We start from the raw sequence: 26,725 nt of genomic DNA, 5'->3' as shown, positions 1-26,725 counted from the left end.
GACAGTGGTGCGAGATAGACAAAACACAACAGCCTCGTCCTCCACCACCACCAAGATATCCGTTCAAAGGTATTCCAACAATGAATTTCCAGCTACCAGGAGATGAAAGCGATGATTTGTTGGAATATTTCAAGTTGTTTTTCGATGACAATTTACTCGAAATCATTGTTTCTGAAACAAACCGATTTGCAGAGCAAACTCAAGCCAAACAACCAGGTTCATCAAAACAGTTTCGTCCCACTACAAAAGAAGAAATTATTGTTTTTTTGGCTGTGATAATATTACAGAGCATTGTGAGGTTGCCTGAACAACAGCTCTATTGGTCGAAAAATCCTTTGGTTTCCGTGCCAGTTTTTTCAAAAATACTGTCCTACCGTCGTTTTGTTGAACTGAAACAATATCTACATTTTTCTAACAAGGAATCTTACAATGCTGAAACTCACCCCAACCCAAAATTAAATAAAATTTGGGAAGTGTATCAGAACCTAGAGGAGAAATTTTTTGGTCTCTACACACCCGAAAGAGACCTTACAATTGATGAAAGTTTGCTGTTGTACAAGGGGAGACTAGGATGGGTTCAGTATATTCCAAATAAGCGTGCCAGATTTGGAATAAAAACTTTCATGTTATGCGAGTCGAAAAGTGGCTACGTGGTCTCTACCATCATATACACAGGGAAAGGTACTTCACTGAATGAAGAGTTCAAAGAACTTCCGATGTCATCTCAAGTTGTGATGACTCTCATGAAGCCCTTTTTAGACAAGGGATATTGTCTCACGACAGACAATTTTTATACATCACCACAACTTGCAGATATTCTGATTTCTCGCAACACTGACACTTATGGCACAGTAAAAATGAACAGAAAAGAAATGCCAGCCCAACTTAAAACAAAAAAACTGAAAAGGGGTGAAATTACAGCTTTTCAGAGAGGAAACATGATGGCTCTTCGATGGAAAGACAAAAAGGATGTCGTTCTTCTCAGCACCATCCACAATGCAGATACAGTCGAAGTGAAAACTGCCTCTAAAACTGTAACAAAACCAAAGGTGGTAGTTGACTAAAACAACACAATGGGAGGAGTTGATTTAGTTGATCAACATATGTCCACTTATCCACTTCCTAGGAAACATGGAAAGAAATATTATAAGAAGATTTTTTTCCACCTAATGGAATTAGCATAGTGGAATTCCTATGTTATGTACTGCAAATAAGGTGGCAAAAAATCTCCGCTACAGTACAGAATGACAATTGTCCAGGATATATTTGAAAAATATCGCCCGTTTGTCACATCTCCATCTCAGGGACGTCCAGGTACCACAGCACATCCTCTTCGTCTGACAGGAAGGCATTTTCCTGATCTGATACCAGCTACTGAGAAGAAAGCCAACCCAACAAGGCAATGCGCTATGTGCAGCAGAGTACGTGACTCAAATGGCAAGAACATCCGCAGAGAAAGCCGTTACTTCTGTGCAGACTGCAATGTTCCTCTGTGTGTAGTGCCGTGTTTTCGTGTGTATCATACCTCACACAAGGTAGAATGAACCACATGGTATAATGTGTTTTATTCCTTAGTGTTTGAAGTGAATAAGTCTACAAAGAATTAGTGATATACAGTAGAACCTCGATGATACGTTCCCGTTTCATACGTTTTCCCGTGTCATACGCCGATTAATTTTGGTCCCGCCGAAAGTACTATATTTACAATGGTTTACTTTCCCGGATCATACACTTATAAAATCATTAATTTCCCGTTTCATACGTTTTTACGAAGCGGAAAAGCCCTAAAACTCACAATTTTTTTTTATATTCCGCCTTATAAACTCCGTTTTAATGCTTTCTTTTTAAAAAACGTTCATTGTTTACTTTTGCAAACGTAAGAAAATAACTTTATCGCGCCATAGATATGGATAGTATCAGGAAGACTGTGCACTTCGCTAAGAGCATCTATGGCCAGCATCAAGCGAGACTAGTGGCGCAAACTAGCAATGATGAAAAGTGTGCAAGCGCTTGACCAAGGAACGGATCTCATATTTTGTGCATTCATTAATCTTTGAACTGAATATACCCGTTTGTTATTGTTTTCTTACGATCGGATTGTATTGTATTTTACGCTTCTCAAGTTGAAATTTTATTGAAAATTGTTCTGTTGCATAAAGTTGTTTGTAAAATGAAACAAACAAGCAAAAATTTGTGATTTTTTTTTTACAATAGCCTATTTTTTCTAATTTCTAATTTAGGCTTGGTGACTTTTCCCCCCTTCCAAGAAAGGACTTCATAACATTTTGTAAGGCCACTGTTTCTCATGTCAGCTTTACTTGATTATGGACTGTATTTTACATTTCTGGTGGTTTTATTATATGTATATATAATGATGAATTCATATCTTTCATTAATATAATGCAATTACTTACACATATGTATTTATGTTTAATCTGACATTGTGCTGGTATGCTAGATTGGAAAAAATTTTTATTATTGCCATTTCCTTTTCATACACTTTCCCGCATCATACACCATTTTTGTGCCCTCCGTTGAAAAGTGTATGACAGGGGTTCTACTGTATACAATTTTGTGCGTGGAAATTTATGACACGAGTTAACTCGGGATAATAACTATTGGAAAATAAAAAATTCAATATTTATATGAAATTAATAAGTAAATGTATCAAACTTATGTGCAATGTCATAGGCAAATATAGTTATTTTCGAATATGCAATAAAAAAAATTGATGTTTTTGGATAAGCACTGTTGATTTTATTTGTAAGGGAAGGGGTTAACAAATTTTTTTAAAGCTAAATACTACTAATTATAAGGGTTGTATTGTTGCTATCCTTAATTATATGCCCCAATAAATTAAACAATTTTTTTTGTAAAAAAAAAAATTCCATTGGTTTAAAACACTGCTTTAGACAACATCTGCCTAGCAGGTATGTCCGCATGCATCATTATGCAATGGCTTCTTTGTTCTAGTCTCTCTTCTTGTTAATTTTAATCTGGATTTTAGCAGCCTCTTACTGACTTATCTCACTTATCTCTGCACACCTTGTATGTCTTTTTTAAAAATATTTATTTGTCCATCTGCGTGCTAAGAATGTGAGACGTGAAATCTAAACAATTTTTGTAATAAATCTGTGATTCTAAATTTCTATATATTTTTCAATCAGGTTATTCAACATGAAAGTTTGTAGAAAACAAATAATATTCATACAGATATAATTTCCTTTATTTAGTTGAAATGTGTAGATATCTAGAAAATTTTGTAATTTCATACATTTGAAGCAAGCAACTCTGAAACTGTTTAAGGTGAAAATAGGCACCAATTTAGTTCTTCAAACTAAATATTCTAATTTATCAATAGTACAACAAACTGTCAATTAAGTGGACTGAAAATAATAATAATAATAATAATAATATTGAAATTTACGCAATAACAATATTTCATTACATTATTGAACTAGCTTCACATGCAAGATATTAACAATTTTACCATAGAAGAGAACATTAACAAATAGTTGCTTATTTACAAAAAATATCCAAATACTAGTAGGCTCCAATTGGTAAGAGCTTATGAACAATTATGTCTAAATGATTATAGAAAAAGCAGAATTACTTTAATCAGTTCACAAAAGAATCATGTATTCAAAGCAAATGTAAGTTGAAACAATCAAATATTACATTTAGTTAATCAAGAATGAAAATGACTTTACATCACACTTAAAACTAACTAACTTTAAATAAACTGCACTAGTTCAGTGTAAGCAATTGATAGAGACTCAATTACTTGGATTTACCACTGGGTATATTAAATTAACACAATGGTTAAATATATTGCAGAAGCAAGGAATAATTAAAGCTAAAATTATAAACAAGTTCAACCAATTTTAGAATACAAACAATATTCAACTGACTTTATGACACAACACTTGTAAATATTGCTTACTCGTATTCTACATACCTTATGGGAATTTACAGGTGGTCAAGTCCTTTGATTCGTTAGATCAAGTTTATTGACTCACGATACTGCAGCAGTTATTTTTGCGCTGCAAGGAATCCAACGTACAAACGCAGAGATGTGACTTCCTAGTAGATATGGACTACAATACTTGCACTCCTTGATGACCCGGCTTCTTCTCTGACTAGTGAATTAAAAACACTCTTACTGGTGACAGTCTTTGCAGTATGTCTGAAGAAATTAAACTCTCTAGATTATGCACAATTCAACATGGAGCAATTATAATAGCTCAGAAAGTTAATAAAATCAGCACATTCTTGAATATAATTCACAAAACTAAAGCAAAATTTTTAGAATTCGCCTATGTATCGTAACTTGAATGTTTTCAAATAGTCACTTATTTACTCGATACTGACATTCGCTGTGGCTGGGTTAACTGAAATTTCCAAAAAGGTTGAGCTTGGACACCTCATTCCTCCTAAGCAATCGACTAGCCAATCACAATTTATGTTACAAATTTACAATACTTCTAAAAATGTTTTAAGCTAATGCACAGGTCATTTTATATGTGGAAAAACATGCTATACAATTTGAGGGAAGTAATAGACCTTGATATTATTTAATTAAAGTACAATATTAAAATACTTTAGGCTGTCAATAAAAACTTGAAAAACAAAGATTTAAAACATAGCTAAGGAGTTAATTAAAATTTACTCAAATTTAAAGTGATAATATTCAAAATTGCAAGGAATAATGATAGATATTAAAACATAAATGAGCAATTACCATCCTATAGGCACATGACTTCAGGAAGAATATTCCTCAAAACCTACACACATAAAGGTAATTGGGCACAGCTTATTGTTTTCATTTGTTTGTTACATCCAAGAAAGTTTAAAATGGTCTTTTTGATATGATTTTATTCCTAAAACATCTACCAAAAAATTTTTAAATCTGGATAAAATATTTTTCAACGTTACTATAGGCCCTGTGGAAAATGAACTTAGGTAGATAGTGCATTACTAAAACTTATACTTTTTTTTGTGATGAAAACAAGTCATATTAAGTAGTCCAGTCTGTGGTAAAATTTGTTAGAAACACACATTGCTAATATTTTTTTATGTTCTGATAGTAAATCTTATTATTTTCTTAAAATCAGCCACTGGAAACAGACTGCACTGGCTGCTTGCTAAAATTCAGTTCCAATTCCTTCTTAATGCTTACTTATGGTCACAATAAAAAGTTGCAAGGTGTCAGAAACCTCTGAAAATGGATTTTGCACACACATTTTGCTGAAACCTGTAATATGTGCTTTTTGCGACAACAAACTGGACATGCCCTTTTTTGTAAGACATGAAATCACTCATTTTCTTGCAACATGCTACTGAAAATGGACTTGGCACTGGCTGCTAGTTAAAAGTCCAGCACAAATCAGTGTTAATGTTTTATTATCATTAGCAAATTTTCCAACATTTCCTTAAGAAACTGTTGAACGAGCATAATAAATATTTCAATATTATGTGTTCCAAATCATTATAAGGCCTACGTATTGCTTGCACTCCTCTAGATTAGAGTGAATAATTGGGAGGGTGATAGTAAAACTTGAGAACCAATATCTTTAGCTAAAAATAATGAAAATTAAAAGGGTGTTTCACAACCATTGGCCAACTGTTAGAAAATCAAGTCATCTAAAGTACAATTCAACATAAGATAAAAGGTACTGTCAACTTCTTAAAAATGGTGAGCTAATGGCAGTTTCAACCAAAATTTGTCATCAAGCTATCTTGGACTATGGTGAAAAAGAGAAACAATACCATAAACTTTATTTTTGTATGGAGATAGATGTTGTAATATTATAAAATTCATGTTTTAAATAACAATATTATACATGAATATCTACTTAGTACTTGACTGCACAAGTGGCTAGATGAACATTATGTAACATTTTGAAATAATAATTGACAATTTGCTTGTTATAAATATATATGATCCTTACATTAAAATTTATTGCCTGTTATCACTTACTCAGTGACCAAGTACATAGTGTTAAAAATATATATTTATATTCTTGTCCGTTCTTATTAAAATTTATTAACTAAACTTACACAAAATATTAATGCAATCTTAACACAAAGCTAGTTGCATTTTAGATGTCAAAAATATTACCATACTTGCCTGTAATCTACTAGAAGACTAGGGCTAAATCACACTTGTAAAATAGTTCTCTACAATTAAGTGTTTAAAGTTTTAGGTTTACATCACTATTTCAGTATTTCTAATGTATTCTCTTGTTTCAGGTAAAAATTCAATATTAGCAGAACCACCTATTTTGCCACAACTGCCACAAGAAGTAATACGCTCGGATCTTCCGACTCCTGGTGCCAAACTGTTAAAGTCGCAGAAATCGCACATCATCCTGTGCAGGAACTGTTCTTGCAGCTTTCCCTCAGAGCAAAAATATTTCAAACACACAACAGCTTCAAACCAATGCTACTCTGCGAGACCGTACCGTTGCAACCACTGCTCTGCGAGCTTCAAGCGAAGTCACCATTTAACACGACACGAACACAGCCATAACAAGCTCAGACGTTACTCCTGCAGAATCTGTTCTACTAATTTTTTGACAGTGGATGCTATGAGAAAACATAAAATTTCATTTCACAAACATTTATTAACAATTTCTCAACTGAAAAATTTGTTGGGAAAGGTGAATAAATACCAGTGCCATCATTGTTTAAAGTGGTTCCAGACCAAGAGCCATATTTCCGAGCACATGAGGGTCCACACCGGGGAGAGACCGTTTGAGTGCAAGTTCTGCAAGAAGTGTTTCAAGCGCCAGTCAGGGCTGCAAGTGCACATGTCTTCTCACGCCATCAGCACAGTCAAGTCTTCCAGTGCTCGCTCGGATCCAAGCACATCTCGAGGGCTCTTGGAGCATTTTGACTGTGATGCATGCGGGCATCAGTTCTTCAGCAAAGCAAGTCTGAGCGCACACATTTCACGTCACTGCTCTTTGAAGTGCAGCGTGTGCAGCCAAATATTCCCAGACACTATTAAATACAGGAAACATGTTAGACTGGGTGGTTGTAATTGGCTGTTGAAATGTAAACTTTGTGATAAAGGCTTCGGGAGGGAAAGGAATCTGTCTCGGCATATGCGTTATCACCGACCCGAGTACTTCCTTGAATGTGATAGTTGTAAAAGGCATTTTAAAAGAAAAACTAGTATTATTTATCATTTTCAGAGGTCAAAGTACTGCAAATGTATGTAAAATTTCAAGTCAACTGTGCATGTCAAAGATGAACATGCCACTGGCAAAAAGTTCCTTCAAGGTGTTTGTATGTGCCTACTTCTAATACAAAAATATTAATTTAAAATTTGGGTTCCTGAAGAATAGTGAGAGATATATACACATTTCTGAGTCACTATTTATCTATTAAATTGAAAATTTTTGCTGTGATTGTAAAGCAGATGCAGGTATGTTTGAATGTATATTAATATGATTCTAAATCACTTTTTTAAGCACCTTGTAAATGCAATAAAATTGTATTGCAAGGTTTCTCCACCTGTTTAAATTTAAAAAAATACTTAACTATATAAACTTTATTTTGTTAAATGTTATTCTATTTTTAATTGGTTTAGTTTATAGTTTGTTTAAGTGGGTTTGTTATAACTTTTATTAAAGGTTCGTATTTTATTAATACTTATTTCTATATAATTATTTATGAGTGACATTTACCTAGATGTTCCAAAGAGTGAATTCACAGATGTATAAAAAATGTACATGAAATGGGAAAAAAATCACTTGAGATGGGAACACCACTCAATCAACAAGAAACAACTATTACAACATACAAAAGCATTTTCTTGTAATGCTGTATAAACTCATTACACTGAACATTAGATTGCCACTCTTTTTTTTACCACCCCTCTTTTCACATGTTGGTGTGGACCAAGTCTTTGAAGGAGAATTGTGAGTAGTATTCTTTTAATTGATAATAACAAAATATTAGGTACCAACTTAAATTTAGAAACTGAAAGCATTTCAGTAATGCCAGCCTCAGTAAGTGCATTGAAAATAAATTATCATGCACAATTACCCTCTTTTATCGCATAATCGTGGCACTCGTGTAATCATCGCACCCATATTTTAGGGCGACAAAATTTATATTAAAAAAAAAACCTCTCGCGTCAATGTTGCATGATATTTTTGGTCCCGCTGTTAGATGCCGAGCGCTAAATTGTTTTCCGTATAAAACAATGTATTTTAAAGTATAAATATAATATCTATTCAAAAATTACCACGTACTTATTTAAATAACGGAAATACGAAGCTGTCTGATGTGTAAATTTTCTTTTAAAGACTTTTTAAACGTTATATAACCTTCATTGTTCGTCTGCATCGCCGCAGTGTACTGCTTACAAAAATTTAGCCAGCGCTCGCTGCAGCCTTTACTGTTCGGTTATGTTGCTTTCCGTATAGAGTGAGCACACGTAGTCGAATATCAATATCTTGCCGATCGTAGGTATCTTTTCCGTATAAAATGATGTATTTCAAAGTATAAATAAAATATTTATTCAGAAATTACAGCGTACTTATTTAAATAACGGAAATACAAAGCTGTGTGATGTATCGATATTGAAAAACAGGTTACCGAATATGATTAACGATTCACTAAAAAATTCAAATTCAGCCGATGTTCCAAACCGATTAAGAATACCGATTATATTTGCCTGATTATTACATACATAAATTAAAAAAGAAAGCAAAGAGAACAACATTGTGATTAAAATTGATGTAATGGAGGCATGGACCATAAGTGTACATACATATGTATAGAATGCAGACAAAATCATTTTTATTTACATAAATATTTAAGATTTTGGTAAGCCGGCTAAGGCATTGCACAAAACATTAATTGCTATAGTTAATAGCTTTTAGATTTTTGTGAATAAGTACAAGCTGATTGACTTTGTGTGGCTTCAAGTTGCATCGCTTCTTCTCACTAACAAGTCCAGCTGAAGAAAATAATCTCTCTGATGCCACTGAACTTGATGGGACATTTAAAAACCGCATAACGACACTTTTCATTCCAGGAAACATGTTTTCATGTTTCCAATAGTCTAGTGGATTTGAAGCAATTGGCTCTATCTTCTTCTTTAGATAACTTTCCACTTTATTTTCTATCTGATCTGAAAGAAGAAAAAAAAAACTTGATACATACTGCAAATCTACATTCAGGCTCTTCTTTCATTCACATAAGATATTTCATTATATAGGCTTGTCTAACATACCAAAATGTAATTTATTTTTAAAAGGATTCAATTTACCTTCATTTTCCATTGAACTGTCATCTTTCTCATCTATGAGTTCTTGGAAAATGTTTACAAATTAACAGCTTGCTGTTGAGCTTGAAGAGGCTCCTTTAGGACTCTGCATATCACAACCAGTGTCTGATGATTCCAAATTAATAGCTTGTGTCATCTCTTCACGAAGCCACAGTCTGGATTTTCTTACTACCTCCTGGGAAGAAAAAAGTTTCCAATGTGGTTGCCAAAACATGTGGCCGTGAATTCTCAAGAAATGAAAACCTAGTTTCTAGGGCTTGGAGGATGTCAGCTACTGAAGGTTTAAGTGATGAAACAACGTCCAGTTTCTGTAGCCCCTGCTTCAAAGTTGCTACAAGTGGAATCACATTTGCCAACATACAGTTATCTTCACTCATTTCAAGGGTCACTTGCTCAAAAAGTTCCAGAATTTTTATGATTTCAGCCATGAAAGTCCAATCTGATGCACTGAAGTCACACCTAACAATTGTGAGAGTTGGTAGAACATCCTGAACTGGTAACCTTAGCTCAAAAAGTCATCGCAACATGTTTAGCGTTGAATTCCACCTGGTTGGAACATCCTGGATCAAGTTCTTCTCTGGAAGATTCATTGCCTTTTGCGAGGCAACTAGCGCTTCTTTTCTTGCTACAACGGAGTAGTGGAAATGTGATATCAGACGCCTAGCCATCGGGATTACCTTTCTTGGTATGACACTAGACACAGTTGTATTCACAACTGTATACTGTGTGCCATACACAATACTGAAAGTTTGCCTAGGATACCTGGTGCTCGTATCATGTTTGCAGCATTATCAGTCACAATATAATCAACTTTGTCAAAAATGTCCCACTTTGTAAGGCACTGTTTAATATTGTCAGCTATTAAGATTGCAGAATGAGTGGGTCCTGGAAGGATGAACTTCCAAACAAAAGTGGACCATTTGCATATCATCTGTGATTCCATGTGATGTTAAACTCATGAAATCCATCATTGCTGCAGATGACCATATATCCACAGTAACAGATATGTACTTCAAATCACTTAACTTGTTTTTTACCTTAAGGATAACTTTTTCATATATATCTGGTATTAATGTTATGGAAAAGTGTTTCCCATATGGCAGTTTGTAACGTGGCTGAAGAACTTGCATCAGTCTAATGAAACCTTCATTATGCACCACAGAAAAAGGCTGAATGTCTGTACAAATCATTTCAGCAACTGCTTTTGTTATTGCTGTAGCACGAGGATCACTATCAGTATATTTCTTCCCTTTCTCAAACATTGATTGAATAGAAGGTTGCAGCAATATTTTGTTTTCAGATGATGTATTTTTGAAAGTGTTGCTGCCAGACGCCTGACAAGGATCACATGAACCAGATGGTGTTGCACTATCACACACACACATTTCGTCTTTGGTAACATCCTGCATCTTAATTATTATACAGTGGAATCGCTTAACATGGCTCCACATATTACTTGTAGTGAAAGACGTTTTGTTTCCATGTACACCACCACGCGATATTTTTTCAGAACAATATTTACACACTGCATATTTATCGTCTGGCTCGGATCCTAAGAAAAAAATATTTCCACACAGCACTGCGACTAGGCGTACCCATGATTACTGTATTTACCCATGTACCACCCGCCCCCATGTATGACCCGCACCCCAAATTTTCAACATACTCTCTGGAAAAAATTTTTTTTCACTGTAATGTCTATTTACATGTGCCTGCATAAATAGGGAAAAAGAGTCTGTCATTGTAACAACAAAGAAAACTCTTTATAACTGCAGCACAGAATTTTACTAACACAAATGCATGAAATATTAAGAGAAAAAAACCAGTAATATTCATTGTCAAAATAGTAGATCAATTTTGCTAAACAACAGACGTAAATTTGGTGAAATAAATTTTAAAATGTTTGTATGCAATAACCACAATCGTCAACTGTTCAGTCCGTTGCAACATCCTGCAAATAAAAATAAAGCTCGTAGTGCCAAATAATTAAAAATAATGAGTGATGCCATTAAACCATTTTATTCAACGTAAAAAAAACCGTAGCAAAAACGTGAGTTGTATTGATACGCATAAAATGGCGCGGGTTGCCAGTTATAGTTAACTCGGTTGTAAACAGAGCGCGCGCGTAGCAAGAAGTTTGCGAGCTATCGCTATCGATCTTAGACTACGTGCGTGAGCTCTATACCGAATGATGCCAACTGGCGCTGTTTACGTTTTATAGGTGGATTATAGCGACTCCCGACACGTTACGGATAAAGTTTAATACTTTTAAAAACGTCTTGAAAACACATCAGAATACGTCGTATTACGATTATTTAAATTAGAAAGCGTTAATCTCAGAATAAACCGCGTAAATTGCGGGAAGCAGTTTATACGCGCGTTGTAAACAACGGCAATTTATTGCATTGCATCATATGAGGTTAAAACGGGACCGAAATAAAATGGTGCAAATATCGGGAAAAAGTAAATAACGGTAACGTAAATAAGGGGTTTCGCTGTATTTTCATTGTTATAAATGCGTCCAGCATTCGGTAATGTACTATAAATCCAATATTTTCAGTCTTCATTGTTGTCCAAAACCTCAAATTTCGTGTATGACCCGCACCCCGACTATTGAATGTTGTTTTTCAGAAAAAATGTGCGGGTGGTACATGGGTAAATACGGTATTATGCAACATTAAATAGTGAATGCAATGTATAACAGCTATTAACAAATATTTATTTTGGTAAATGCCAACAAATAGAAAACTTAGCAAAATATACTGTAATATTTTATCAAAAAATTTGTCACTCCGTTTACGTAATGTATGGACGTGCATTAGTGACTAGAAAACAATAAAACAATCTACAGTCGCAGAGTCGTCTTCGCTAACACAGACATTACCAATATTCGAAAAATTAATTTCGGTCGCAAACAGAAATATTCCTACAACCGACCACCAACTATCGCAATCGTGAACTTTTATTCCTGGTTAAGTATTTGTTGTTAATATACGGTAAAAATAAAAAGTAAAGAGAAGACTTTCCAGTTATTAAAGCAACTTCAATCATAATAAAAAATAATAGAAAAAGGTTCACGTATACGGAAATTCCGGTGAAGTGAGATAAGTTGGCCAAATTGTTTTTGTTCATCACATAACGTGCGTAACCTAAACATAAAATGGAGATCTTGTGATGATGCTGTTCAAATAATATTATTGTGTTTTATACTGTTTTATGTGTTGTATTTTATTACAAGCGGCTATCAAAGCAGTTGTTTGATGCATGAAGCTAACAATAATGGAAATACTAGCCATACATGCTAGAAGAAAATCGTCAATAGAATAAAATAATAGTATATTTAATTTATTAGACGACGAAGTTTCTGAAACTTTCAGCACGTGTATAGGCCTACAGTCTGAACTGTGTTTCATGAATTAAACTTAAAAGAGTTTACTGTTTACAGTTAAAAGAATATATTAGCATCATTGGCATGTTTTTCTTATAATGCTAAGAGATAACTATGATAAATATAATGAGAAAATGTTGACAATTTTGTCTAAATAATCGGTTGAAATATTGCAGATTACGATTAATTACCGATTCTCTATTATTGGGCGATTACAGTTGATCGGGATTCGAATCGGTACATCCCTACTTCATTGTTCGTCTGCATCACCACAGTGTACCGCTTACAAAACTGTAGCCAGCGCTCGTTGCAATCATTACTGTTTGGTTATTTTGCTTCCCATATAGAGCACGCACATGTAGTCGAATATCGATATCTCGCCGATTGCATGCAACGCGTGTTCCCTATCCGGTACCGAGTTAACTACATTTGATATCCTGCACACTCGTGGTGTTTACTACGGTAGTTACTAGAGGTCGGCGGGTACCCGTCATTATTTTTCGGGTAGTTAAATTACCCGTGGCTCGGGTCTGGCACTTTTGATACCCGAAAATTTTCGGGTCGGACGTCTAATAAAGAAAAAAAAATTTAATCTTGGTTAACTTGCCGTTGCTGTGTCCTGCTGCCACGGGAAATGACCTGCCGTGTCTATATATTATGCTGAACACACCATATATTTGCTCAAATAAAAAAAATACCGTGGGTACTTTTAAGTCTAGATAAAATTAGCTAGTAGGCCTAAAAACATAGTGAAAAACGTAACGTTTATAGTCTGCAATGAACATTTTAAATCGCAAAATATACATATTTTATAACATGGAAATTTGCTTTTATTTCTAAACATGTAATAACTTAAGTCTAGGCGTGTAAAAGTCCGAGTAATTATAGCAGGAGACAATCTAAAATGCACGAGGGAAAAACGTAAACTCACGAATGTATTGTATAAACGTAACAGGAATGTCGGGAATATTACGTGGCTGCTTGTCTGATACTGTTTTTATGTCACAACTTAGCCGAAATACTGGTACGAGACATACACTTCACAAGATAAAATGAGCGGAGTCTTGGTAACTGCTTTATACGTATTTTATAATTTTGGAAGTATTGTACAGTTGACATATATTTTTTATACTAACCATTTATTTCTGGGGATCGTAAATAATTAATTATTGCATTATTGGTATCAAGACATCAAGATGAACGTAAACTTGAACACGTCACGGCAGCGAGTAAACTGGTGCGTATACCAATAAACTGGTATTAGAACTGAACAAAACTGGTACACGGGAGGTGGAGCTTATATTTTTTCCCGCTAAGCTCGCATCTATTGGCTGGCTGCTGATGGAAGGTCACGAGTCTGGGCGGAGCGTACTGCGCATGCGCAGCTTAGAGAACAGAGAGAGCCAGCCGGCGGCCACGCCGCGCCGTAACAACAGCTGATCAAGTACAATGACCTTTCTCCGCGCACGGCGCGCTATTGACGGTAATTTCCATCAATTTGCCGCCTTTTTTTTAAATATTTTTAGTGTGGCGCAATGCGTATGTGTAATGTAGCCCGTATTTGTTCTGAACACTGTAGGATGCGACTGTATTTTAATTACCTAACTTTAACGTTCTTAAAATTTTTCATATTCAATTTTTTTTTCCCCGAAAATCTGTACGTACGAACCGGGGGCCGTACGAGCGAGGTTTTACTGTAATGCTGATTTGAACACGTTTTTAAATGCTAAAATAACGTTTTAACCTTTTAACTAAAATAAGCCGTTTTCCAAGCATCGCCAAAACAGCAAATCATTATTTGGGAATACCTGCCACAGAAGTATCCAGTGAGCATGTGTTCTCAAGTGCTAGCAATGTTGTGACACACAGGCGGGAACGGCTGTCAGCAGAACATGTAGAAGAACTGGGTTTTTTACATCAAAATCAAAAATTAGGCTAAGTAAAAACTGTTTGATAGGGTTGTGTTTTATGTGAATTGCATTAAAAAAATTCATGTTCAGCAATGCTTATTTTGTAATTTGATGTAATGTTTTAACTTATATTTATTAATTTTTTAAAGTGTATTTAAGATACAGTAAAAAAATTTGTAATAACAATTTCCAGTTTCATCAGGTATGTTAGAAAGACAATACCCGACCCAACCCCAAATTTTTTGTGCAATTATCCAACCCGACCCAACCCGGCTTAAAAATCCACTACCCGAAGACCTCTAGTAGTTACGCGTTCGTTCGGCTTGCATTTGGATCACAGATTTTGTTTTTCTTTTTAAAGTTGAGAAAGGTTTTTGTTGCACAACTTATTAAATTAAATTGTTTGGCGTGCTCTTTTATACTTCACTTTGTAAATAAACGTATTTTCCATGAATGAGTTTTGTTTTTATGAATACTTTATCTAACAAAAATTTTTTTTTTCCGGATAATCGTTGCACCCCTACTTTTCAAACTTGATTTTAGAATAAAATGTGCCACGATTATGCGAGAAAACACGGTAGTCAGGCAGCTCTGTTTTTTACCTATTTTTTTTGGCCACTGCAAAGGTCGTATTTGCTATTTTATTGTATTCTTTGATTAACGTCTTGACTACTTACTGACAATTAACTTAAATTAATATTGTGATGAGAACGGCCACTAGCACTTTCACATATCTGTATTGAAATAAAAAAGATCAATCTCTGCAGAATGATACAACATGGCTTGGCACACTGTGGTGGTGACTAATCACAAGCACAGCAAGTGAGAATGTATGTTAAATATGCACCACGTAATTTTAAATACCTTGGGTCTTCAACTCTACTATAACACATACTGATCATCTCATCCACCAATGACTGTCATTGTGTGCTTGCATAAGCAGTCCGGGGGAGGGAAGCCACCTGCCTTCCCCTCACGTGTCACGACCTTGCATTTGTTCTCTGCATCACTGCACCCACCCTCCTCTACTCCTAAGTCACAGGTATAGGCCCACGTATATAAGGCCATGAAGACTGGATAAAAAATCATATTTGATAAGAATTCACATTATATTTCAATGTCAACCTTTGTTTCTACAGCAAGAGGCAACTGGAAATTGACTGCGCACTTGTTAAAATCTATTTAGGTAAATAAATTAATATTTCAATAAAATCATATGTCATTTTTGTGCTAGACAAAGTTGATTGTGTGAAAAATTAAATTTTTTTTAGTTTAGGGGTTGGAGAGCAGTCAAAATAAATCCAAATACCAATAACAACCCCTTCAAAATAACTACCCTTTTCCCAGGAATCGTGAAGGATTGTGAAGTTAAGTGTTGACTGTAACTTATAGAATCACAAAATTAATTTTATCTTATTGTATACAGAAGCCAAATGCATGTTAAAATGCACACAGTTTTATTAGAACTACAAATTTATAAAAAGCATGGGAACATTTATGAAGTAAGGTTCAATAATAAAAAAAATTACAAACTGTTTTACCCTACATTTTTATAAAGTAACAATAAATTATTAAAATAATATATAACAATAAAAACACTGAATACTATGCCAGAATTTGAGATTATCCACTTTAGTACTTTTTAAGATTTAACTCAGAATTCACACAAATGCTAGTCCAGGAAGCACTAAATGACTAACCGTACAAAAAAATATTTATATGATGTATACAGTATAATAGGCACACAGTCACTAATTTAACAAGACTAGATTTTTGCTAAGCAGCATAAGGCAGTCTTTACATTAATTTTCAGCCAAAACATATACATCTTAATTCTTAATGACAAAAACAATAATGAAAGGAATGTCGTGTACTACTCAAGTAATAATGTAAATGCACTTATCATAGAATGTAAAGGAGTTGGTTGTTATCGCCAGGGCTTGCGTAGTTCGCCAGAACTGCTTGAGCGCCTTTGATGCTGATAACGTCTGTTTTCATGTTTCAGTTCTCGTCGTGTTACTGCAAACATACATAACAAAGATTAATTTTTACAGTGTTTCTACAGCGTTATAGCTGAGGTGGCAGTTATCAAATATTATTCAATATGTTGATAAATCCATAATGCATTTGAACAGCAATTAACCAATATAATATTCAGAGCTCAGAAAGATATGATTGCATTCAATTGCACAGTTTATACCACAAATATATTTTTAAAAAATTTTAAGATCTAGCAATTTAAAAAAAATCTGACAAAATATAATATAAATTATTGCAGTGAAAAAATATAGATAAAAAAGTGTGCTAACCTACAGCAATCATACAGGTAAAAATCTAAAAATGAGATGCCATAACGAACTTGTATGAAATCATTTTTATTCAAATGTATATCAAATGAAAAACTATTTCAAAAAGCCAATTTAATTTCTGTGCTTCTGATAATTATAGACTTACACTTCATAGGAGAGAAGAAAAAAACCTTTTTACAATTTTAGGAGTTGGACTGAATAGCATAATACACAAATGATACTTGCAATACTAGGCTGTCAAATGGTTTTCTTTGGTGGCTCATACTGTTTCCAGAATCTAAATGGAATTCCAACTCACGTGATACATTCATCCAATATGCAACACATTTCAAATGATCCTAAATTAAAACCCCAAGTTATTTTTTACATGTGCATAATATATAAGAATGAATATATGTATGTATGTATGTATGTATGTATGTATGTATGTATGTATGTATGTATGTATGTATGTTTGTTCCTTATGCATTCCTAAACCATTCATCCAATTGTGATGAAACTTTGCACACTTGACCTTTGAAACACGAGGAAGGTTACTGTCTAGGTGAGGAAACGTACAATAGGTGGCACGCGAGTCATATCCATGGAGGTATTAATCTATGCAGTGGGTGTCTGTTGTGAAGTTGAAGTCATCTGTTGAAGTTGAAGTCAAGTCAACTTAGCAATTGGATAGCAAAACAAATCGTAACTGTATAAAGGCAAATCTATATCTATATAAAAATGCAAGTTTCGTTTGTTTGTACCATATGCGTTTCTATACCATTCATCCGATTGCGATGAAACTTTGTTGAGTTATGTGCATGTCTGTGAAGGTTTCTGAGTTAGTAAAACCATTTTACAATACGTGGCATGCGAATAGTTCCAACAAATGTGTATATTTCATGTAGTTTGTGTGTTTTCTGAGAGGTGAAATGGCTCAAATAGAAACAGCAATAATTCAGAGAATTTAATTGAATCAAACACAAAGGGCGACATCTCAGTTTGTGTGTGAAAACAGGTGGCACAAGAGTTTCAATAAATGTGTTTATTTCATATAGTTCAGCAGCAGTTTGTGTGTTTTCATTGTATGAGTGTGCACGCATGACCGAATTAAACTGAATTAAATATAGGAGGAGGCGGGAGATAAAGCGAGGTATATGAGAATGAGATAGAGGGATAGATAAATAGCTATATAGATATATTTAAAGAGAGAGTGAGATACATAGATAGCGAGATAGAGAATTAGAACGAGAGAGATACTTTGTATGTGTGTACCTACTTCAAACAAATTACAAAATAAATTGACTAATGCATTGCTATGCATGCCGGGCATTAGCTAGTATTCAATAAAATAATTTTTTTTGAATACAACATCCACTGCAACCTCTCCTGCTTGCACAACCATGCTAGTGTACTAAATGTAAGTTAGGTCTATGAACCAAGCAGAAGCTGTGAAACTACACACAAAGTTCCAAGAGGTCTTGCTAAAATCGTAGGCATGACTACAGGGTGGTTCAGAAATGCATAGGAACACCCATTAGTAGTGACAAGATGATATGGTGAAATAACACCGAATAGTATGTCAATACAACCCAATAACACTGAAATGCAAGTTAATACACCATAAAGCACTTAAATGCAATAAAAAAAAACCATGAAATTAATCAGCACATTTCATCAAAACGTAATTCAGATTAAAAAAACTTCATGTTTTAATATATTAAATTCAATGAATGTAAATTACTTAGCATGTAGTTAGTACTAAAGTGTATTAGTAAACAGAGTGGAAATTTTTTTGTATTTTTTTTTTAATAGTGCAACTGTTATTAGTAACTTCTTTTACATTAAGCCATTGGTACATTTTTCAAATACACCTATACTTGCTGATTTATTTTTATTGTTCCCAATAGTTGGACAATGCTTATTACAAATTATTATATAGTAAAAGTGCATAATCTATCAGTCCAAATTACATTATTTTGGTGAAGTAAGTATCATTACAAATAAAACCATAAAATCTTTTCTACCTATAAGATTTAATCTTCTCTTCTGTAGAGTGAATATAGAAGTAAAGCGTGGCTGAGGCTGGGCAGTACAAAATTTTCATGCCCAACATCTACCGTACCTATAAACATGACACAACCATTGACTAATCAGCATCAAGGAAATAGCTGGAAACTGATCCCCCCCCCCCCCCCCCCCTATTTAATAAATAAATCCCATATGTTGTTTAATGCATCTTTAGTGATATTATTTATAAAAGAGTGTTACATATCAATAATTCTTATTTATGAATAGGAACTGTTTGGACTGCTTACTATATTACAATTACATATGGTTGAGAGAATAAGAACTATTGATGTATGACATTATAGCATCATCTGATTGGTTGAAAGTTTAATATTTACAATTTGATAGTTAAATAATGTTATGAACATAGTTCTTTCTCCAGCCAGCATCCATATTGTCCTAATGTATTTCAGGGAATCTGTGATTATATATAATATATATATATATATATATATATATATATATATATAATATATATATTGTACTGCAACATGTTTGTTTTGACAGTTTAATTATTTATTATTATTTACGATTTATTTTATTTTTGTTTGCTCTATGTATAATATCATTTATTTTCAGAAACGGCAATATTTGGTTATGTATGTCTATGGAAAAGTGATTCTTTGGATTTTTACCGGACTATTTGAACGAGGTATTGTTGATACCCCTCTAAGGACTAATGGACTTGAAAACTGTAAACGGTAAAATTAACGCCGTAATTTTATTATGTAAATTATTAATTTTAATATTTATGTATTTGAATTTTAAGTGAAATTTTGTTATCCGCGCAATTGTTGCGTTCGGAGTTTACGTTTTCGGTAAGAAATTAGGTAACTGAAACGGTCCTTTTGGCCAATCACGGGCCACCATTTAAAAGTGAGTCTTACTGGTTATTTTGAGGAAACTAGTAAGAAAGAGAGTTCTACAATGGCCAGCTGAATGAGCGGCAACTTCGTGACGTCGGCGAATTTAAATCCTGAAAATTAGCTATCTAGCATCAGGCATCCCGGATAGTGGATGATAATTATGAACCATTAGGGAGTTCAGAACATTTAAATAGGATTTATCTAAAAAGATAAATATCATAGGAGTGATTAACGTGAGTAATAAAAGTGCCCAGATTTTTTGTGCCCTAATCTTATGCACGAATCACGAAACTCCCGTTTTTACGTCACATCGTCGCCGAAACTTATTATAAACATTGATTTCATGAATTAAATTGACTTTATAGAGGATTTAAATAATACTTGGACATAAATTTTACGAATTTACACATTAATTAACAGACTCAGTGGTCCTATAGATGAGAGGCTCTGAGCTCTGCCAATGATTTTGAACCTATCTAGCCGAGGTAAATTGATTTAAGTTCCCTAAAAAAAAAAAAACATTAATTAAAAACTGTGTAGTGTCAACGAACCCGAATTAAGACTTTTGAAAATATTTAAATGTGCGCAACATAACTCCTGGTAATTGAACTTTTATTGAATTACTATGATGTCACCGTTAAGTTAGGTTGTTGTTTTGGATATGAATAATAATTAAATATATTAATAAGATTGAAATCTTTTAAATCGTTTTTACATTGGAAATAAAATAATTCTATATTTAATATTCACAGTGTTGTGTTGTGTTATTTGTAAGTCCACCTACTCCAGTGTGTATTTATGTATGTTCCATATCAATCAAATAACACCTAACTGTGACTTACCTTATGTCAACATTACCAGTGAAGAGTCACACAATTTAAGAAATCTAATTTATTACACAGTTTTATTCAGCCCAACGTTTAAGTGTGTGTGTGGAGCCTACTAAGCAGCACGAAAGTAGCTCTACATATTTAATTGGCTACCCTAGCGGGGCCTAAACAACTAAGAAGGTTCCCGCACATATTTATTTGGAGCCCATACGGTGGGGCCGATTTTGAGGTTAAGGGACACCTCAACAATTTTTTTGTGTAAATTCTGTACCATCCGAGTACTGTGTGCAAGTGCACTATTTGTGTAACGCATTATTTTTTTCAATTACTTCCTTGCACACCACTATGGCCGACGAACAAAACAAATACTTTCTTAGAGAAAGATCACGAAGTGTAGGGGAGGAGTATGCTACTGCACAAACCTCAAGCAGTGAGTCGAATCCTTCATCATCTGCAGGGAATTCGCCTGTAGTCACCTGTGAGGAAAGGTTAGGGCGGCTCACATCTCCCCTAATCATGGAGCAGGAAAACATAAATGACACTGTCCTACACACAATTGCACCCCAGGATAGCACTCCTACTCCACCACCAGTGACACTAGAGTCACTGATGCAGATCTTGCTGCAGACAAATGCTCAGATGAAGCAGAACGACTCTAAATTGGAAAAAAACAACACCGTTCTCACTGAAAAACTAGAGCAAAACAACACTGCTCTCACTGAAAAACTAGAGCAAAATAACATCAATCTCACGGCTGAGTTGAGGGCTGGATTGGAACAGACCAATGCTGCCATGGAACAGAACAATGCCAGCCTAAGGAATCTCGAGCACAGCATCGAGGTTAGACTCTTGCAACAACATGAGGAGATTCAGCAGATAGCCGAACAGGTCTCCCAATACAACAGCAGGGTAGATGGGTTGGAATCCCACGTCACGTCCCTGAGGAACATGATGGCCAACGAGCATCGAGGACAGGCCAACGCCAGGGAAGAGGTGCGTGAGCACATCCAGCACCTGGAGAGTAGGCTTGGTGACATCGAGGTGGCCACAGCTACGCTGAGGGACAGGTTTGAAAATCTATCTGTCCAACCGAGCCCTACAGCTGCATCAGCTGGTAGTATAGGCCAGGCCCAGGCAAGCGAGTGCCATGGACCTACTGTTCCAACACTGCCCACCACAAGCAAGCAACAGGGCGGCACCGAGTGCTACACTGAGCACCTGCCCCAGGAACCGTCACGTGTCACCCCCATCACTCATCGGCCAAGTAGCAGGACGTTTGTAAACACGTCGAGTATGGACCCTGCTACTCTGATCCACCACCCGGCCAAGCATTGGGCAGAGGCCATGCCCACGTTTTCAGGAAGGGTTACCGAGAACCCTATACGGTTCTTGAAGCGCTTTGAGGAATATGCGGCCACGTTCAATCTCAGCGAGGCTGAGGTACTAAAATGCCTCAACAGTGCGTTGAAAGGGCAGGCTTTCTACTGGTGGGAAATGCTGAGTGCAACCACCAGTAGCTACAATCACTTCCAGGCCATGTTCCGCCAGCAGTATTGGAGTCTGCACATTCAGAGCAATCTGCGTGCCCAGCTCCATACTGAGAGGTATGACCCCAGGAAGGGCACAACGCTGGAAGCCCACCTCTCAACAATGTTTGAGAAAACTAGATACCTCGACTTGCCCATGACGGACGAGGAGTTCGTAGCGGCAATACTCACTCAGTTGCCGCTGCGCTACCAAAAGCAGTTGTCCGGCCTGACGTACCGAGACGTCACAGAGTTCAGAGAGAGGCTCCTGAACTACGACAAGCTGGAGAAAATGGACAGGACGCCAGCACCCAAGGAGGACCACGAGAGGGTACCCCAGCAGAACCGCCAGCCACCCCTGAATAACTATTGGCAAAACAGGGACAACAAGCCAAGGGACAACCGTCAGGCAGCTGTCCACACTATGACGTGGCAACCCAAGGGCAGAGAGCAAAGCTCATATGGCCGGTACGCTATGAGCCAACGCAAAGGCCCCTACAACAAGAGGAAGACCTGGTGGTCAAATACGAGGAACTATCATAGCGACGAAGAGATGTACCAGCGCAAGAGGAAGGACGACCGCAACGACAACCGCCGCCGCTCCTACTCGCCTGAAGTACGGCCTCCCAGGGAGTCCCGTGACCGACGCCCAAGATCCTCGTCTGAAGACGAGAGAGAGTACGCGAGGAAGTACCGCAAGACGGAGGAACCTCGATACCAGGGCCGGCACGAAGAAACCCGAATGCCACCCCACCATTATTCCCCCCAGACGACAGAGAATCATGGCGGCCAAGCCCATAATAGCCAGTTCTCTGGAAACAAGCAACGCTACCAGAACGCGACATTTCCACCACCATTCCAGGCGCAGCATCCAGGACATCAAGCTGCATACTACCAGAGAGGGGAAGTGAACCCGGTAGCAGCCGAGTTCAAGGCTGCAGTGTCCAGCGTCGCAGGACCAAGTAATTGGAACCACAAAGAACAACAACAACGTGTTCCAGGTGGACGTGCCAACCAGGGCACGTTAAACTAGAACGGGTTTCAGTTGGATCGCCCCGAACAGAAACCCACTATTCAGGCTCAGGGGTACATAACGACAAAACTCCAATTTACAGCTGCATCAGCTACGATAAATTTATATGCACTGTTATGCTAAGAGAAAGTGAAAGGGACTTTCTCTATAATGAAAATGATGAAAATAGGGTTCATCAAGTTTGTACAGTTTGTCCACATGTGACATTAAAAATTGAAGAATGCAACGTGGATGCATTAATTGACAGTGGCGCTGAAGTCACGTGTATCAGTGAGGAGTTGGTGAACTACCTCGAGCATCAGGGCATCATACTACCCAAGATACCAGTACCAGCACTCAAGATAATTGGAGTGACATCAAGGGCAAGCCCTATTGTAAACAGACAGGTACTGATAACAGTACACGGCCTAGGCAGACCGAAAGACATGACTGCACTAGTTGTGAAAGGCCTAGCAAAACCGCTAATAATAGGCACCGACTTTCTATCACAATTTGGTGTAGTGATAGATTTTAAACTATGTAAAATTCATTCAAATGACTGTGAAACTCCAGTCACACTCACAGGCAAGTGGCATGTGAGGGAAAGTTTTGTGGGAATATTGTACAGTGAACCTATGCACAGGCACATATACAATGCACAAGCAAGTGAGCAACTTCAGGCATCACTTGAAGACATAAGACAGTCACTACAGGAGGTGAAGAGTGTATCACCCAGTCAGCTGCAACAACTGTTTGGTGTACTGGCCAATTTTCAGTCAGTATTTTCTGACAAGCCAGGCAGAAACAGATTCTACCAAGCGAAAATTAAAATAAATGAGGAGGCACCGTACCACCGCAAATGCTATCCCATTCCGGTGAAGTACGTTCAGGAAGCCACAGCCTACCTACAACTTATGATTGATTGGAATGTAATCAGGAGAGAAGCAAGCCCCTATGCTAACCCCATAGTTTGTGTGAGTAAACGAGACGGGACAGTAAGACTGTGTCTCGATGCTAGGGAGCTCAACAAAATTACAGTCAAGGACAGGGAAAGTCCTATACAAACGGCAGAAATTTTAAGATTGTATCAAGGTGTGAAGTATCTCACAACCATGGATCTGTCGTCAGGCTATTGGCAGATACCATTAGAGCCTAATTCCTGCCAATATACATCATTTCTGTTCAGGAATCAGCAGTATGTATTTACAGTTATGCCGTTTGGACTGTGTAACGCAGTGGCTGACTTTACGAGATGTCTAGACGCAACCTTAGGACCCGAGTGTCAGGGATTTGCAAGGGCGTATGTCGATGACATATTAATAACATCATCAAATTTTGAAGAGCACATGCAGCATGTTGCCACTGTACTGCACAAATTGCAAGAGGCAGGCATGACTGTGAAAATTAGAAAATCTGTTTTCTGCAGAGAGGAATTACCCTTTTTAGGACACATCCTCACACCTGAAGGCATTAAGACAGCCCCAGACAAGCTGCAGAACATCCAAGAGTTTCCTACACCGAGGAACGTGAAACAGCTAAGAGCGTTTCTTGGAATAATTGGGTTTTACAGGATATACTCCAACCAAGTTGCACAGTGTGCAGTTCCGCTGTTCAGCCTATTGAAGAAAGGCCAGGCATGGATGTGGAGTGAAGAGCACGAGCAAGCCTTCCTCAGCTTGAAAAACTTGTTCCTGACTGAACACGTCATATACCATCCAACCCAAGGGAAGGAATTTCTGTTATACACAGATGCCTCTGACACAGCCCTAGGTTGTAAGCTTGCACAGGAGGAAAATGGAATTGAAAAGACTGTAGCAATGGCTAGTCGTACTCTCAACCAGGCCGAGAGAAATTACACTGTTACAGAGCGAGAGGCTCTGGCCATTATATGGGCACTCCAGAAGTACAGGGATCTGCTACTTGGAGAAACAGTGAAATTGTTAACAGATCACCAGGCGTTAACATGCCTTAAGGCAGGCAAGTTATTTGTTAGCCGCCTTACGAGATGGTTTTTGCTACTGCAGGAATATGATATTCATATACATCATATCAAGGGATCTGCCAACACTACTGCAGATTACCTAAGTCGCCTGCATGAACTACAAGAAAGTTCACCATCTACATCAAAACGACAGAAGGAATTTTTAGTGGCACCAATATCCACAGAAATATTTAAAACCAACCCTAAACTCCGAGATATCCTGAAGGATATAAAATGTAAACAACAGGCAGATGAGTACTGCAAAAACACCATCAACCAGCTGCAGAAGCAGTCAGTTGATAATAAAATTCACCAGCATTTCTGTTTGTCAGCAGAAAATGTTTTGTTTGCCCAGTCAAGGAAGAGAGGCATTTTCGAAGATCACTGGAAACCAGTGATACCAGCTGATTTGAGGCAACCAATCACCTGGGAACTACATGTAGCCTTGGGACATGTAGGGAGCAAGAAGCTCATCGAAGCATTAAAGAGGCAAGTGTATTGGCCTAACATGTCACGCTATATAAGTAAGGTCACAAGTGCCTGTGACCTATGTCAGAAGGTGAAACCACCTGGACAACACCTGCATGGAGAATTGCAGCCAATCATTCCAACAGCACCATTGGAATTATTATCCGTTGATTTATTTGGCCCCCTACCACAGTCAAAGGGAGGTGTTAAGTATGTTTTTGTGATGCAAGATGTTTTCACGAAATTCACAAAATTATATGCAATTGTGAACCCAACTGCAAAAGCAGTTATGCAAAAATTAAAAACTTTCGTTGAAGAAATTGGTTTACCTAAAGTGGTATTGTCAGACAGAGGTACCCAGTTTACCAGTGATTTGTGGCAAACAGGAGTCAGGAAATTAGGTGCAATACCTACAACTATCAGTGTACGACATCCACAAAGTAACCCTGTGGAAAGACTCATGAAGTCAATAGGGAGTCTTTTACGTACGCTATGCCATAACTCGCAGCAATCATGGCGAGATAAGTTGCCATATGTAGAGTGCATTATTAACCATACTGTACATGGTTCTATTGGAATTACCCCTGGAGAAGCCATGAGCCTGAATAGATCGGCGGCGATCAACCCGAAGTATTTACCCCGATGTGAACAAACCCCTAATGAAGAAAAACTACCTACAGGAGAAGAGGTAGAAGCTCTAGTGAAGAGGAAGTTGACAGCAGAAGCTGACATCAGACGCAAGAGGAAACCAGCATCAAAATTAGCAAAATTTAAAATTGGAGACCAGGTACTGAAGAAAACAACTCCAGTAAGCAAGGCCTGGGAACATGTAACCAAGAGATTGTTTTTGTTATTTGAAGGTCCTTATGTCATCACAGACATAGTGCAAGAGAATTGCTATGCACTAGCAGAGCCAGCAACAGGCCGACCAGTAGGCCGTTATAATATAACGCAGTTAAGGGAATACAAGAGCCCTACTACTATGTAAGCAGTACCGACCTAAGCTGTGAATGCCTCGTGATGATACAAGGTTTAGTACCATAAACAGCTGAGAGCAGTCCAAGTGTAAGTTTCAGACCAGG

The 26,725-nt window shown here is 36.8% G+C and overlaps 2 protein-coding genes across 28 annotated transcripts in view; one reads left to right on the top strand and one right to left on the bottom strand.

Annotated features, from left to right (window-relative positions):
• The window catches only part of LOC134534756 (zinc finger protein 501-like), a 37,561-nt gene extending 30,047 nt beyond the window's left edge, over window positions 1-7,514 (top strand). For all 4 annotated transcript variants that reach the window (XM_063373327.1, XM_063373300.1, XM_063373291.1 and 1 more), the window contains exon 5: window positions 6,253-7,514. In XM_063373327.1, the coding sequence (XP_063229397.1) occupies window positions 6,253-7,226 (974 nt within the window). In that variant the 3' untranslated portion in view covers window positions 7,227-7,514. The remainder of the gene's footprint in view (window positions 1-6,252) is intronic.
• The window catches only part of LOC134534589 (uncharacterized), a 58,079-nt gene continuing 34,562 nt past the window's right edge, over window positions 3,209-26,725 (bottom strand). For 21 of the 24 annotated variants that reach the window (XM_063373080.1, XM_063373133.1, XM_063373149.1 and 18 more), the window contains one exon: window positions 16,043-16,621. In XM_063373080.1, coding sequence (XP_063229150.1) covers window positions 16,530-16,621 — 92 coding nt within the window. In that variant the 3' untranslated portion in view covers window positions 16,043-16,529. Of the gene's footprint in view, window positions 4,140-16,042; window positions 16,622-26,725 lie in introns of those variants that run through there. The other 3 variants (XM_063373123.1, XM_063373117.1, XM_063373190.1) reach the window with 1 other exon arrangement.

The sequence above is a fragment of the Bacillus rossius genome, chromosome 1, assembly GCF_032445375.1.
Source record: "Bacillus rossius redtenbacheri isolate Brsri chromosome 1, Brsri_v3, whole genome shotgun sequence".
Lineage (NCBI taxonomy): Eukaryota > Metazoa > Arthropoda > Insecta > Phasmatodea > Bacillidae > Bacillus > Bacillus rossius.
The sequence above is the reverse complement of the archived record's forward strand: the minus strand, read 5'-3'. Positions and strand labels throughout refer to the sequence as shown.